The 15898-nt window shown below is 45.5% G+C and overlaps 1 protein-coding gene and 1 long non-coding RNA gene across 2 annotated transcripts in view; one reads left to right on the forward strand and one right to left on the reverse strand.

Moving 5' to 3' along the window:
• LOC308460234 overlaps positions 1-13868 on the forward strand; it is a 204987-nt gene extending 191119 nt beyond the window's left edge. Inside the window, exons 2-3 of the long non-coding RNA XR_013978512.1 lie at positions 10091-10998; positions 12106-13868. This is a non-coding gene — a long non-coding RNA (uncharacterized lncRNA). The remainder of the gene's footprint in view (positions 1-10090; positions 10999-12105) is intronic.
• A 130-nt stretch (positions 13869-13998) lies between these two features.
• EPS8L1 (EPS8 signaling adaptor L1) overlaps positions 13999-15898 on the reverse strand; it is a 34255-nt gene continuing 32355 nt past the window's right edge. The window contains exons 20-21 of the mRNA XM_080976170.1: positions 15601-15733; positions 13999-15317 (exon numbers count right to left, since the gene is read on the reverse strand). Coding sequence (XP_080832296.1) covers positions 15243-15317; positions 15601-15733 — 208 coding nt within the window. The 3' untranslated portion in view covers positions 13999-15242. The remainder of the gene's footprint in view (positions 15318-15600; positions 15734-15898) is intronic.

Here is a 15898-nt window from a genome sequence, read left to right on the forward strand (position 1 = left end):
GCCTCAAAGGGAAGCTGCCTCATGGGGGGTCTAGATAGCAGGCAGCTGACACACGTTCCCTAAGAAAAAGAAATGGAAACTTTCTCTACCACTTAAAAAATAACAACAACGTTTGGCAGCATTTAGGTACCCAAATCTGCATGTTGTTCTTCCCCAGCAAAACATACAAATTAACTCTCAAACCCTATAATTGTGAGGATTTCAAAGCTCAGGATGCGCCTGCCAAGTTGCTAGATCTGGTTTGGTAGAAATGTAGAGCTGGAAGGGGCTTGGAGGTTCATCTAGGTATCAAATCAAGGAGCTGCTACAAATTTCCAAGCTTCCAACCACCCCCCCCCCGCAGCACCCCTCCCAATGTCAAGTTGTCCGCTGACTCAGAAATACTCCTCTATGCGGCAAAGGGTTCTGGGATGTATTTTATCAGGGCTGGCTGAAATAAAGCATAAATCCATAGACACTGTACAATCAGAGATTGTCTCACAGCAAAATATGAAGTGACTGTCACACAGCCACAAGCTGAGAGGGCTAATGAGATCATGTCCTGTTTATGTGCTTCTAATAGATAACTAGTCAGCCACTGTGGTAAAATAATACTGGTCTGGGTGGGTCTTTGGCTTCACTTAATGATTCTAGCTTTGTGTGTTGTGGAGAGAGAATGAAAGTGGTTGTGTGGGGCCGGGTACAGTATTTGTCATCTTAAATTGCTGTAATCATCGTGTATATAATATGGTTATACACAATATAGGTGTTTTGCCTATATTACTAGCACTCAGGTTTATAGCCATATGAGTTACAAGTCAAAAGATAAAACGTAATTTTGAGCACCTATGACACTATAATGTACCAAGTTACATAACTGATCCATCCATCTCAGTACGGTTTACTCTCCAGGGTCGCAGGCAGGGAACCTTGCCTGTCTTGGTTCTTGAGTCCTTCACTTGGAAATGTGAGGGATTGAACTTAAAACCTTCTGGTTTAAAGCATGCTCTGTTACTAAATATGCTACACACAAAAATGCCTGTCTGCATCTGGTTGAACTCTCAGGAGTGAGAAAATTTGATTTTCTCCTCAGGGCTTTTGGTGATTTCCACCCCTTGTTTCCTGTTCCACACAAACTGAATGGTGTGAAGGGAAGAGGTTGCAATTGTGTGTTTATTTGTTTAAAAACAAAACATGAGGAGGATCGGTCTTGACACCGGACCTTTAGAACCACAAAGTCTGATTCAGGGCCGCTCCTACCATTAGGCAGAGTGAGGTACCTGTCTTGGTGGCACATGCTGACAGGTGAGGAGTGCACAGAGTTGTGTGTGCCCCACACCCTGCCCCCTGCGGTAGCCAGATGTGCTCAAGTGTAGTGGAATATTCTGCCCCCTCATCCCCAGTGTTAGCCTTCAATTTCCAGTCTGGTTAGCTTTTGTACATGGAATGCGGGGCGGCGCCATCTTGTCATTTGCCTCAGACAGCAAACTGTCTCATGCTGGCCCAGGCCTGTGGAGAAATTGCATCCCTCATTTGGAAAACCCGAATCTATTCATTATCATTTATTACATTGATACCCCACCTTTCCTCCAAGGAGCTCAAAGTAGTGCATATATGCCCCCCTCCCCACTGAACCCTGCAAGCACACCGTGAGGTAGGTTAGGATGAGAGACAGTGACTGGCTCAAGATCACCCAAGGAGCTTCATGACTGAGAGGCATTTTGGACACGTAATCCTACACTCCCATTGTGACACCACACTGGTTCCCCTCTTCCCAGCTCTATACTAGTGGCTGAATATATTTGCCTTATTCATTTGTATTGCAAGTGAGAAAACTAGGAGGGCACATATTTACCCATGTCATGCTGTCCCAAGACATTCTTTAAATCTCTTTTGTTGACCACCAGCATTATGCTTTCCATTTTTAAGTTTGGAAGGTGTCATGGGCTTTGAAGACTCTCGAACTCAGGATGCAAGGGAGAAACGCACTTCAAGTTTGCAGCTTACCAACGTAACAAATTTATTGCGGAATAATATCTGCCCTCCCTTCCCCACAGGTGGGCGGGGTTTGCGGCACCAAGCGAGGCTCACCTGGGCGGGTGCCACCCACCTGCTTGAGCTGGCCTTTGACCCGCCCTCGGCCAGGGAGGACAATGGATGGCCGGCCAGGGGTGGGCCTAAGGCCAAAAGAAAAGAGGCTGACCCCTGAGCTCAAGCCTCTTTTGCTGTTCTTCCTTCTGGGATCACCCACCCACCCTCCCTCAATTAATATTTCTTGCCTTTTAATTTCAGCTTAGGTTGGCGTTCTTCAATTTAACGATTTCTTCTTTACAGGCTAATATTTTGCATTCCAGGTCAGCGGGCGCTGCTGTGGTCGTAAGATGGTTGCTGTATTCAGAACCGGGAAAGAATTTTCCCCGCATTGGCAGGTTTCGCCTTCCCTGTAGCAATTTCGTCACAACTTTGGCGGTTTTAGGCCTTGGCAAGGTAGCCTTTATTGCGGAATAAACAGACTTGACCAGATACAGGAAGGGTTATCCTCAGATATATGAGCAGGGTGGGAAATTGCAAAGCAGTTAGGCCAAACCATGAAAGTAAGAGATTCTGTCTGTGACAATTCCAGGTCAGGCTTAAATGTATACAAGATAAGCATATCAACCATTCACAACTTCAATAAGAGGTGATAACAATGTCTTTCCAGTTTCACTATGCTAATTTAATAGCAGTCTCCTGAGACAGACATGAATTCCAATTAACCAACCAAAGTGGAAGGAGAAACCATTATATTGTGGGAGGCTTAAATAAATAAAATAACATCAACTTATAAATTCTAGTTGAGGAAGTTCCTGTTAGAGTCTCCCTTTGAAGTCTCTTGGCTGGAAAGCGGTCAGTAGCAGAGTGTCCTAGTCCAGGAGAAGGGAATGTTCTCCTGCTGGTTTCTGAAGGCTGCCATTTTTGATGTCTGATTTGTGTCCATTTCATTCTTTTTCATAGAGAATGACTTGTCTGCCCTGAGGCAGAGAGAGCAGCATTCTTGGCAAATTGCAGTTTGTTTATTAGGAGGGTTCTATTCCGCCCACTGTGACAATGTATTTTTAAATGGACTGGGTATCGTGTTATGCCCCTCGGGTACTGTTGTTTTAATTATGTAATTGCTATACTGGATTCTGTTTCAATCTCATTATTTTTTATTGCATTTTCGTGTTTGCAACCTGGGCCCTTGGGTGGGGAAGGGTTGAAAGGCAAGGTAATTGGTTTCATAAATAAATAAACCACCTCCTTTGGAAGGGGGCGGACTCTCCATCCTTGGAGGTTTCTAAGCATCTGTCACAGATGCTTTATTTGAGATTCCTACATTGCAGGGGGTTGGACTAGATGACCCTTGGGGTCCCTTACAACTCTAAGATTCTATGAAATATATAAATACCATGGGAGGGTGGTGGCAAGCAGGCAAACAAGCCCCTGATGGTGTTACAGCTATCACTGCGGTTGTGAATAGTCACTGTGTTTATCTTGTTGACGTGCACATTATCCATGTTACCCAACAGGACTGTCCCAGCTGCTTGTGCACATTTGTGTGAGTGCGTCTACCAGCTAAGAGCAGATGCATGTGATCTTTTCACGCGTGTGATGAAGTGGGCTTTAGTTCACAAACTCTTCTACTAGAATAAATCTGCATGTCTTTAAGATGCCTCAAGTTTGTGTTGTTTTTTGTGGTTACCCTTCTGGAAGTGATATACAAGCCATCTTCCTTCTTGTTGAAGAGCTCCTGGGGAATTTCAGGGTTCCAAGGAAAACATTTGGGATCCACTACTAGGCAAATAGGGGAGATGCTTTAATTTGAAGTACAAATTAAGTGTCAAAAAAACTTATCAGGTAACCATTCACACCTCAGGCATGAGGGTATAATTAGCCATTTATCACTTCCGTGGTTTGGAGAGGTGAGAGACATTCTCTCATACCCTCCAACATTTCTCTGATGAAAATAGGGACGTCCCACTCCATAATGACAATTTTACTATTTATACCCCACACATCTTACTGGGTTGCCTGAGCTACTTTGGGCAGCTTCCAACATATATAAAAACATAATAAAACGTTAAACATTTTTTAAAAAAAACTTCCCTATACAGGATCGCCTTTAGACAGCTTGTGGGGTCGGATAACTCCATACCCTCCAACATTTCTTCTGTGAAAACAGGGACAACTCACCATACCCTCCAACATTTCTACAAGGAAAATAAGAACATCCTAAGGAAAAGTGGGACATTCTGGGATCAAATGAGAAACTGGGATGGCTTATCTAAATCAGGGACATCCCTGGAAAATAGGGTCTGCTCTCTGCTGCTTCCCTTAGGACCATAAAGGCTCCTGAGCTTCATACAAAGTAAAAGGTTTAATATGTTAGGAGCTGAGTGAATACCAGAGGGTTTGGGGACACTGACACCACAGTGTAGGGCATGCAGATGTGAAACAGCAACAACCAGGCCTTTGACTGATTAAACAATCTTCAGCAGGCTTCCTCAAACTCAGCCCTCCAGATGTTTTTGGCCTACAACTCCCATGATCCCTAGCTAGCAGGACCAGTGGTCAGGGATGATGGGAATTGTAGTCTCAAAACATCTGGAGGGCCGAGTTTGATGAAGCCTGATCTTGAGACTTAAAATATGTTCCTGGCAAAGTTATTGCTGGGCTCTTAAAAAAAATATAGTTATGTATTTTCTGCTTTTATGTTGTAAACCACCCTGGATCTTCGGATGAAGGGCAGTGTACTTGGGCGCAGCCATGTATTGTAAAACAATACAAATACTTAACTAACTGACCAATTACGTCAGTTCTGTCTCCCCCAACAAAAGTCCTGTCCCCCCAACAAAAAATCCTGGCTACTCCCAAGGCAGGATATAAATTTAATAAATAATAAGAACAACAGTTCTGCTTCTGCTTGTCTTGCTCTCTTCCTCTGGGCAGTGGGGTAGATTGGACCCAGAGGAAAAGGGCAACCTCCTGGGCAGTGGTGACAGTAGCAAATACACAGGGAGGGGGTCCTGCTGAGGGCAACTTGCCTGTAGGACCCTCTGAATCTGGAGCCAGTGCTTTGTACATATCTCCTCTACCAGGCCCTGTAGGAGGAAAAGGGAAGGCTTAATTCATGTACACTTCCAAGCACAGTCAGAGTCAGCACTACAGAGGAATCGTCATTTTGTCTACTGTGAAATGGGAATAATGACCTACCTCACAATAGTGTGGTGCCAAGCATATATCAAGATAGCCAAACACATTGTAAAGTAAAAGTGCTATAACAGGGGGAGGCAACCTAGGACCGTCGGCCACAAGTGGCCCACGAGGATCGTTTAACTGGCCCACGAACCACCCCTGAACTGAGCCGCCCGCTCGGCGAGTCCCTGCCTGCTGCGCTAAATTGGCATGGTGCAGTGTGGGGACTCACTTCTGTGGTGCCGAAAATCGAGTCTGCGCATGCGCAGATGCTGCAAATCATGTCTGCGCAGACGCCAGAAATCGTGGTTGCGCGTGCAATCCGGCCCACGGAGGGATCTCCGGTGCAGTGAACCGGCCCAGAGGAGGTAAACCTTACCAACCCCTGTGCTATAAACGTGCTATTGCATGGGGGGTGCAGTGAGGGACAGAAACCGAATTCTTGGAGGGAATCAAAGAACCTTGGTGAGATGCGAATGGCGAGTGAAACAGGAAAAGTTTCCGTGGGACTTCTGGGTCCTCTGGGAAGGTTTTGGGCATCTCAGAGTGGATAAGGGTAGTGCATGGCCCCAAGATGTGCCTCCTGCTGTGGTCCCCCCCCCCCTTTTCTTCCCTACTCTGGGGTCAGGCCAGAGCTGATGGGATCCTATTTCAGAATGAAAACAGAGCCACTACAAATGTTTTTGGTTAAACACAAGCTTGATGGCTGGTGCCAAAGGGCTCTGAAAAACAGCTGCCACCATTCCCCCTGGGGTCTGGGTTGAATGCAGCCAGCGCTGGAGGTTTAAATGGGGGTGGGTGGGTGGAGAAGTGTTTATGCGTGAGAGCGAATGCAGCACTGCTAAACTTTTAAAAGATCCATGCTCTGTGTGGGTGTGCGCGCACACACACATGTGCATGCAAAAAAGGCTGTGCTCTCTCAAGCTTATGGCTTGTAAAGATGGTTTACTCCTTGATCGCTGAACCAAAGAGGTAATGGCTGTGTTTAATCTCTGAACTAGGGACCAGCCTCTCCGAAGACCACAGGGCTAGATCTGCCCCTCCCCACCGCCAGAATATCAGCTGGCCAAGAGGCCAAAGGCGGAGAGGGTGCAATGGCTTGTTGGCAGTCCACTTTGCAGGAGGTGGAGTTTGCTCTTGGCTCTAAAAAACGGCTGCTCCTTCAAACTAGTCGTTGACCAGAGCTCTAAGCCCTAGAGGGAACCACAACTCAGCCAGCGCAGAGAGGCAGAGCTAAAGGGAGGAATAGGGCGACAGCAGTATCTGAATTTGCATATTAATATTACAGCATGCAAACATAGAGAGGATATAGGCAACTTCCTTATACCACCAATGGGACTTCCAGATGCCTGCTGTTTTCCTGCGGGATTCAGTGACGTGCATGCAAATTCAAGTTGCACAATTTCAAATATCGGGAGGTCCTTTGCAACAAACCTTCTTCCCGAGAAGATCGGATTTTTTGTGATAAGGAAAGTGACAGGACAGTAAATGTACTGGGAAGCGTGGACTAAGTGCATGGCTCAGTTTTACCTACTCTGACTGGCAGGGCTCTCCAAATTTTCAGACAGGGGACTTTCCCCACCCTAGACAAAGATGCTGGGAATTGAAGCTGGGATCTTCCGCCTACAGAGAAGATGCTCTAACACTGAGCTGCCCTCCCACAAAAATGCTTGTCTGTGTGCAGAAAATGCCCTCTAGCTTGTGAAACACACACACAGAGCCTCAAGTCAGAGTTGGCATCAGGAATCAACTTTGATGGGCACCTGCTGAGGCTCAGGATGGCCAGATCTGTCCACCTTGGTTGCTCTTGGCTTCTCATTTTTCCCGTTTTAGTTCTCAACATTCTCACATCAGGTTGTTGTTGTTGTTGTTGTTGTTATTTCAGTCAGAGAAGATGAAACACTGAGGGCACCCTTGGCCAAGTCCTCTTACCCCCCCTCCCAAAAGCACGTATTGTTGGCCGCTGGGTACAATCCAGGCAAAGTGTTACCATTTGATCTTACTGATTATTTAAACTGTGCTCTCTCTCTCTCTTTCTCTCTCTCTGTGAACATTTCAACAGAAGGTGCCGTGACAGAGATGTGACCCTGGCTGGCTGCTTGCCTCATTCTGAATGAATTCATGACTATGCACAATGTTAGATTTACCTAGTTTAAGGGAAAGGCGGGGGGAGACCCTTGGACGTGCCGTTTCACCAGGACACATTTTAGAGGACAGGAGGCAGTGCCTGTATGCCTTTCTGTTATGTACTGAGTTGAATAGGATCCAAAATGCAGCAGTCTGATTGGTCCTAGAACAATAGGATCCAGAATGCACCAGTCTGATTGGTCTGCAGGAGCCACCCAATCCAACTCCAGGTGGAAGTGAATCCACAACCTGATTGGCCTACAGGAGAATCCCAGAATTAGCCAATCACGTGGGACCCATTGTGTAAATAATGTATATAAAGCAGACATTTTGGAGGAACCTCCATTCCTCACTACTATGAGCTGAATAAAGAGCATGAAATCCACACTCGACTCCAAGTATTTTTCACTTTCGCAGCTGCTTCTTCTTCTCACCTGTCTTGTTTATACGGTGATTTGTGTTTGGAGTCCTCACTGAGGTGGTCAACTTGCCTCTGATCTGTGCCACATTGTAATGTGGGCTTCCTCCATACATTTTTTTATATAATTACATACATCAAGACCATAGCTGTCAACATTTCCCTTTTTTAAAAAGGGAAATTCCCTTATTCCGAATAGGATTCCTCGCAAGAAAAGGGAAAAGTTGACAGCTATGATCAAGACTAGGCCAGAAACCTTCTTCCCAACATTTAATAGTCAAATGGTAGAGTTTGTACTAATTATTTTGTACAGAGCATTATTCAAGCGTATGAGCCTCCACAATATTCCAGGGTGGTACACAGCCAGATTTGCTGCCTCAAGTGAGATCGGAGCCTGAGATGAGGCCATCTCTGGGGAGGCGTGGATGGGGGTGGCGGGTATGCAATGATGAGGTTGCTGGCTTTCCTTCCCATCCCTACGCTCTTCCTGGCATCATGTGTGGCTGCTTACTTAATGGGGAATGCCAGTGGTTGTGAAATATACAGCAACGGAGGGTGTGTGTGTGTGCTTGTATGTTATTTGGTAATCTATGGAATTTGGCAAACAGGAGGGGCACTTTTAACCCGGGACTGAGTCACCCATCTCAGAAACTCCCAGTTTCTGTCTCAAACCCCTTAAAAATATGCTAACCCTCACCAGCAGCCCCCCCCCCCGCCCCGAATGCTCAGTGACGTTTCTGTCAGCAATGCTACAAGTATTGGGGATCCGCCACCAGCACGCAACTGAGCCCTGGGCCAGGGTGAGGCAGAACTGTACCATTGGCCCCCCCTGGCCTCTTGCAGTTGGCAGCTCTGAACCACACTGGGAGCCACCCTCCAGAGCAGGCCGAGGCCCGCTCTGACAGGGTCCGCGCCGTTCTGTCAGGAATTAGAGGAATCTGCTCCATAAACACAGCTCACCACAACACTCAACGTTGCAAAATCACAGATGGTTCTCTCTCTTCTTCCCCAACATTCAGCCCCCTCAAACAAACTGCTTGGACCAGTTTCCCTCCCAAAGAACGCAGGTGAACTGAGTCACAGGGCCCCTTCCCCATAGCAGCCAGTGCTCAGCAGACTGGACCTTTAGAGAAGAAGGGATGAAGACCCCATTTGGCAGAGAAAGGAAGAAGAAAGAAGACGAGGCAGGACATGGCTGAGAGCTGTTTGATAGTCTTCTTCGGGAGGTTGTGGACTCTCCCCTCCTCGGAGGATTTTAAGCAGAGGTTGGATAGCCGTCTGTCATGGATGCTTTTACAGTGGTACCTCGGGTTACAGACGCTTCAGGTTACAGACGCTTCAAGTTACAGACTCCGCTAACCCAGAAATTTAAGATTTAAGATTTAAGATTTAAGATTTAAGATAAATTTATTGTCATTGTCCGTATATACACAGTATACACAACAACGAAAATCAAACACCCACCCAAAGACTGGGTTCACATACACATTTGCACGTATCTCCAACACTCTCATCCTATTCAGACATAATCTATAAAAACATATCATACTCCAGAATGTAACATAACCTATTAAAGGCATAACATAACCTAAAAACCTGTCTCATTCCTTCCTACTCCCTGCTTGCTATTTCTTGCAACTGGCCCTGAGATCATTATTTAGTGCAATCAGAGCTCTTGGATAGAAACTATTCAGAAGGCGTGTGGTTCGTGTTTTCATTGTCCTATATCTTCTGCCCGAAGGCAACAGTTCAAAGAAGTTGTGAGCAGGATGGGTGGGATCTCTCAGGATATTGTGTGACTTCTTCAAAGTGCGAGACGTGAAGATCTCATCCAGGGTTGGTAGTTGGAGCCCAATAACATTCTGGGCAATTTTAATTATTCTCTGTAAAGCTTTTTTATCCGTTTCAGAGCTGCTCCCATACCACGATAATATACTATAGGTTAAGACACTCTCGATGGTACTGTGATAATAGGACAGAAGTAGGTGCTGAGATAGATTCAGTCCCCTGAGCATTCTCAGGAAATACAACCTCCCCTGCACCTTCCTCACAACCATATTAATATTTGCAGTCCATGAGAGGTCCTCAGAGATGTAAATGCCCAGGTATTTAAAACTACCAACCCTCTCCACCTCCTCGCCATTTATGTGCAATGGTAAAAATACACTTTTCTTTCTCCTAAAGTCAATTATGAGTTCTTTGGTTTTTTTGGTGTTAAGCATAAGATTGTTTTCTTTACACCATTGAATTAACCCCTGTACTTCTTTCCTATAAGCAGTCTCATCGTTCTCACTAATGAGCCCCACCACTGCTGTATCATCCGCAAATTTGATGATTGTGTTAGTACCTCAGGTTAAGAACTTTGCTTCAGGATCATAGCTGTCAACGTTTCCCCTTTTTAAAGGGAAATTCCCTTATTCCAAATAGGATTCCTTGCAAGAAAAGGGAAAAGTTGACAGCTATATTCAGGATGAGAACAGAAATTGTGCGGTGGCGGCGCGGTGGCAGCAGGAGGTCCCATTAGCTAAAGTGGTACCTCAGGTTAAGAACGGACCTCCAGAACGAATTAAGTTCTTAACCCGAAGTACCACTGTAGTTTATATTCCTGCATTGCAGCGGGTTGGAATAAATGACCCATGGGATCCCTTCCAACTCTACAATTCCATGATTCTATGATTGGGAAAGGCAGGGAGAGAGGTAGTGCAGATGGTTGGCACAAATTACAGCGAAGTTGAAATTTCTCAAAAAATGTTTTCCTGATATTCCCCCCTCCCTTCTCATTGTTTCATGATGGCTGTCCTCCCAACCACCGCCACGTGCCTGGAACGATGCTAGTCTGGGGCACTGTCAAAGATTCTAATGGCTGCCACCTTGTCAACAATTTCGCTGCCGCCACTTGTGACAAACAGTGGGCATCCTTCCCCAACCTGCTGCCCTCTAGATTTTTGGGGGGCTGCAAGTTCTAACAGGCTGGTGGGCCTAAGAGCAGCTGTAGACAAAAGACCTGTAGGGTCTGCCAGGTTGTGGAAGGATGATTGGGGGGCGGAGGGAGAAAGAAGCTGTGCTATTGCCAGTGCTAAAGGTAAGCTCCCTGCTCATGATCTCTCTCTTCTCGCAGGAGAAACACCCCAACTCTGCTATTCACAAATGGGGTAGAGAATTCAAGAGATCACCTGAGCACAGTTCTAGGGAAGGAAACAGGAGAAGCACAAAGTTGTGTGTGGACCTTAGAGAAGGCTGACTAAGGAATATTCTTAGAGGTAAGCAGAGTTCCTGGCAGACCATTTTGAGAAGGTTAGAAACACAGGATGCTGCCATCTGCTGAGTCAGTTCATTGGCGCATCTAGTTCAAACATTGTCTATCCCAGGGTAGCCAGCAATGATGGACTCCAGATGTTGGATATCAACTCCCACCCGTCCCAGCCAGCATGGCCAAAGTTCAGGGATGATAAGAGTTGTAGGCCAGAACATCTGGAGGGCATCATGCTGGCTACTCTTGATCTATTACTGAAAATTGAGGTCTCTCTCTCTCTGGTTTCTGGCCGGGCTCTTTCCCAGACCAACCTGGCAAAGCAAGGAACTGAATGTAGCACCTTCTGCATATGCTCTGCAATCCCTTGCCCAAACATTATGGACGTGGGGGTTGAAGCAGCAAGTCAAGTTTTCCCCACCACACATAACTCTGAGATTTTTATTTGTATTGAGAGAATATACTTTGACACCCCACACGATCAGAACGACTGTTTCTCATAATAAAAACAAAAGAATTGTTGTACTGTCACCTGGTAGCAATGTTTTTTAAGGCCCTATAAATCAAATTCAATTAAATCTTGGATATTTTAAATAGAAAATAGGTATTTCCTGTTGGCATCCATCTGCCTTGAGAGACAATGAAGTCAAACCGCTGTGTTAGCAGCGACAAAGGGACCTCCCCGTGGCGCAAGCCTGTGCCATGAGTATCCTGGGCTGCTCAGAGACAAGACCCCTCTCTTGGCCTCACTGATGAGGTCTGAAGGAAAGCAGAGCAATACGTTTGGCACCAGCTTGGCTGCAGAAGTTGCTGGAAGGAGGCGCACAAGGCGCCATCCAACTGTCTTAGGGACTCCGCTCTGGATTTGTGTAGGGTTTACTCCTTAGCCTTTTCTTCTCTCAGAGATATTCCACGAGGCAGCAGAGGTTTAGGAGCTACCTTCCCCAGCTGACAAGCCTCACCTGCCCCTCCCTTCCCTCTACAGCATGTGTAGAAACCGCCTTATTGACCATTGGACTAAATATTGGTCTCATCCACACAATCCGCCAGAGACTGTCTTTGCATGCAAGTATTTCCAATATAATAAGTATTAAAATAAAACTGAAAATTTTTCAAGGTGATAAATGGATGTCTTCAAAGAGCCACTGGACTCCCTTTGGCCCCAGTCAGCACAACCAATGGTCAGGAAAGCCACAGGTTCTCCATCCCATCTAAAGATTCCTTTACAAAGATGGACGCCACGGAATCCCTAATTGCTGTCTGGAAGTCCCCAGCAATCTTAGTTGGTCACTGATCCTGCCCAGAAAGGGAGTTGTTCATTGCTTTGGAGCATAACTTCAAATGCATTTCACGCCAGGAAAGTTGCATCAGGTTTGCATATTTTTATTTACATACTTTTTATATAATTAACACGTTTCCCCAATGAACGCCAAGCTCTCCAGTGGCGGCTATGCTGTACTTCCATCATGTGCCCTCCACCCTGAGGGCAAGCAGCAGTTTTGAAAAATAAATCAGATTTTTAAAAGTGCAAGTGCACATTAATAATAACACGAACACAACGACAGAGTAAATTTCTCTCTAGCAGCGTATATACATTCCCACAGCACCAAATTTGCCTAGCCAGAATAGCCTGGAGCTCCTTAAACGTTAAAAGCCCTTCACTGTCATGATATGGTTTGCAAAAGCAATAGGTCCTCGGACTTGTAGTCTATGCAACCATGAGGACTGGAAGACTACATTAAGATTCTTGTAGAAGTCCATATAAAGTAAAGGTAAAAGGTAAGGGGCCCCTGGACAGTTAAGTCCAGTCAAAGGCGACTATGGGGTTGTGGTGCTCATCTCGCTTTCAGGCCGAGGGAGCTGGCGTTTGTCCACAGACAGCTTTCCGGGTCATGTGGCCAGCAGGACTAAACCGCTTCTGGCACAATGGGACACCATGATGGAAACCAGAGCGCACAGATGCGCTGTTTACCTTCCTGCCGCAGCAGTACCTATTTATCTACTTGCACTGGCGTGCTTTCGAACTGTAAGTTTGTAGGAGCTGGGACAGAGCAACAAGAGCTTACCCTGTCGTCGCAGGGATTTGAACCACCAACCTTCTGATCGGCAAGCCCAAGAGGCTCCGTGGTAGTTGCATGATGATGGTAGACCATGCCCTACCCAGCTCCTTTTCCTTTCCTTTCCAATTACCACATTGGACCAGAAACTAATTTTTAGTGTACAATTAGGTATTTTATAATGCTTAATATTCTAATGCAGGTGTGGGGAAGCCCTTCAGATGTTGTTGAACTACAACTCTCATCAACCCCAGCAACCATGCTCAAAAGTTCAGTAACAGCTGGAGTGCCAAAGCTTCCCCACACCTGCTCTAAACTTTCCTTTCCACCTTAGGTTTGCAACAGTAGACTGCACTGCTCAGAGGACTGTATTTGGCCAATGGGCGGCCAATTACTGACTTGTACTTTATGGAAACTGTCAAAATTAGGCTACGGCAGGTGGTGGAGGTGGGTAATAACCGTAAAAAAGATATGCAGCCTATTCTTTACAAAACATTAATGGCAGCCAATGTTAAATTAATACAAATACCCTTTCAAATAAATATTCCCTTTAACACTAGATTAATTTTGGGGGGGAAACAGCTTTGAGCTATTTGGCCAAAATTTCTTTGACATGTTAATTTTAAAAGGCACACATCAAGGGTAAACCATCTGAGCAGAGCTTAAAACTAAACAGAGGAAGTTTGAATGGAAACAGTTCTAAAGCAGTCGAAATCATTGTGTTCTTCAACAAATTCTTTAACGAGTGTGAAAACTGTTGGGGGGGGGAGTGTGGTTATATTGCCAAACTCCTCTCCTTCCAATCCACCACAATGGAAATTCAGCACACACACACACACACACACAGAGAGAGAGAGAGAGAGAGAGAGAGAATATCATATTCTCTTGCACAAGACTCATTGAAAGCAGCTGATCTGATTCAATTCCCCCCCTAAAAAAGATACAACTAGAGATGAAAGGGCCAAGTTGTTAAAACCTGGCAAAACTTTTATGTACACAATGAAAGTGGGGGAAATGACGTTTTCCAAATACAGTTTGTGAAGGGTAAGGCTTGGTTTGCCTCAAATAGAGACTGCCATCTGGTGACAGGAGGTGGTAGTGCCCAATGTCAGCTTACATTAACTCCATGGAATGAAAGTGTGAGTTTGTCAGTGGGAAAAATCCTTTAAGGGTGAAGGAATGATCTTGTAGAAAAGCTTGTTCCATAGCTTCCCATGTCTCTCCTGAAGGAGGAAGCATTCCTGAGATACTTAAAACATTTCAGCTGAGCTATTCTCTTATTCAAGTAAAAATAGATGGATAAATCCTGGCATCAGAAGATTTCTTGCTGAAAAATACTCATGAGTTGCCAACTCACCCTGATGGAAAGTGGAGACAAAAGTTTTGACTACAACCGCTATGATGCAGTGTGTAAAAATGCAGATTTATAGCTGCAAGGATAATGATGCAGTGCAACTGCAAGACAAATAACACATATCCATGCCTAGATTTAACTGAAAAATTCGGGGATGGGTGGGAAGAAAGAGATAGCAAACAGGAATGCACAGAAATAGAAGAACGGTTGATTTGGTGAGTGGAATTTCCATGGAGATCTGTTGCAAAGCTTGTAAAATTTAATTAATGATAATAATTCAATCCAGTTTTCCTAGTGAGCCAGACCTAGGTCCATTACCTTCTGTAAAAGATAAACATTATTTCATTTTGTATGAAAGGAGATAAAATGAATGCGGCATGAATGCTCTCTCTTATAATGAGGAAGAGTTGCTGCTATTCCATTTCCCCCCCGCATTTGGGGAGGGAAGGCTAGGTGAATTGTAGAATTGGAAGGGACCACAAGGGTCATCTAGTCCAACCCCCTGCAGTACAGGAATTTTTTGCCCAACGTGGGGCTCGAACCCACGATCCTCCAATTAAGAGTCTCATGTTCTACTGACTGAGAGAAGAGAGGTTTCTTCTGATGACTATTTCAAAAGGGAGTTGGAGAGAAAATCTGGGATATGATTTGAAGGCGGTAATTTGCTTTACAGGAACATATGCTCAACAACGTTTAGCTCAAAACAAGCGCTGCTGTTGAATGCAGATCTTGGGTGATGTGGGGAGAGTTTGGGATGATGGTACGACTTCAGAGCCTGTTACCATGCAGTTCCTCAATGCTTCAACAGGGGGCACTCCCACACCAAACGGGGCGATCTCCCAGCTACGGATTCAAACCCTCCAGTTTCCTTTTCTGTTTCGCCATCACAGCCTCTAGCTCTGATACTTTCCCAGAATCCTGGAAGAAAATAATGAAAATGAAGAATGGATATAATATTGTTCTGGCTTCAAGCACGCCCCAACTTTCCCCAGTCCCACTGTGGTGCATTTAATTTTCAGAAAATTGTAGTGTCATAGAAAATTAGCTTGTGGCTTTCCTGGACCCCAGGAGCCTTCCTTGGTGTTTGGTTTTGTGTTTTTGCTAAAGCCCGGTAGACTGCTTCCTGCTCAGGGATACAAGAAGTCTTGACTTGCATCACCACCCTCCCAACCCTTAGGAGAAGCTTCAGGGCTCCTTGTACCTCCAATAGGGCTCTCTGGACTGTGACCTGGCTGTAGACTCGAACTCCTTCCTCTGGGCTGACAGCTCTGAACTCATCCTTCTTCAGGGAGAAAAGCTGAGCTCCGTTTAGGACCCCCAGGGCACTTACTGTCCTGTGAGGAGGAAGAAAGAGTGAGTTATGGGGGGTGGGTTATGGGAGGGAAAGGGAATTTCTGCTATTTACACTCATAAAACCTTAAACAGAAAACAAGCAGGAAACAAGTGTTGCCTGGATACACACCATACATTTAAAACACATCCCTGCCCTTCAAGAATCC

Source organism: Podarcis pityusensis (genome assembly GCF_964106645.2).
Source record: "Podarcis pityusensis genome assembly, chromosome: 13".
NCBI classification, from domain to species: Eukaryota; Metazoa; Chordata; class Lepidosauria; order Squamata; family Lacertidae; genus Podarcis; species Podarcis pityusensis.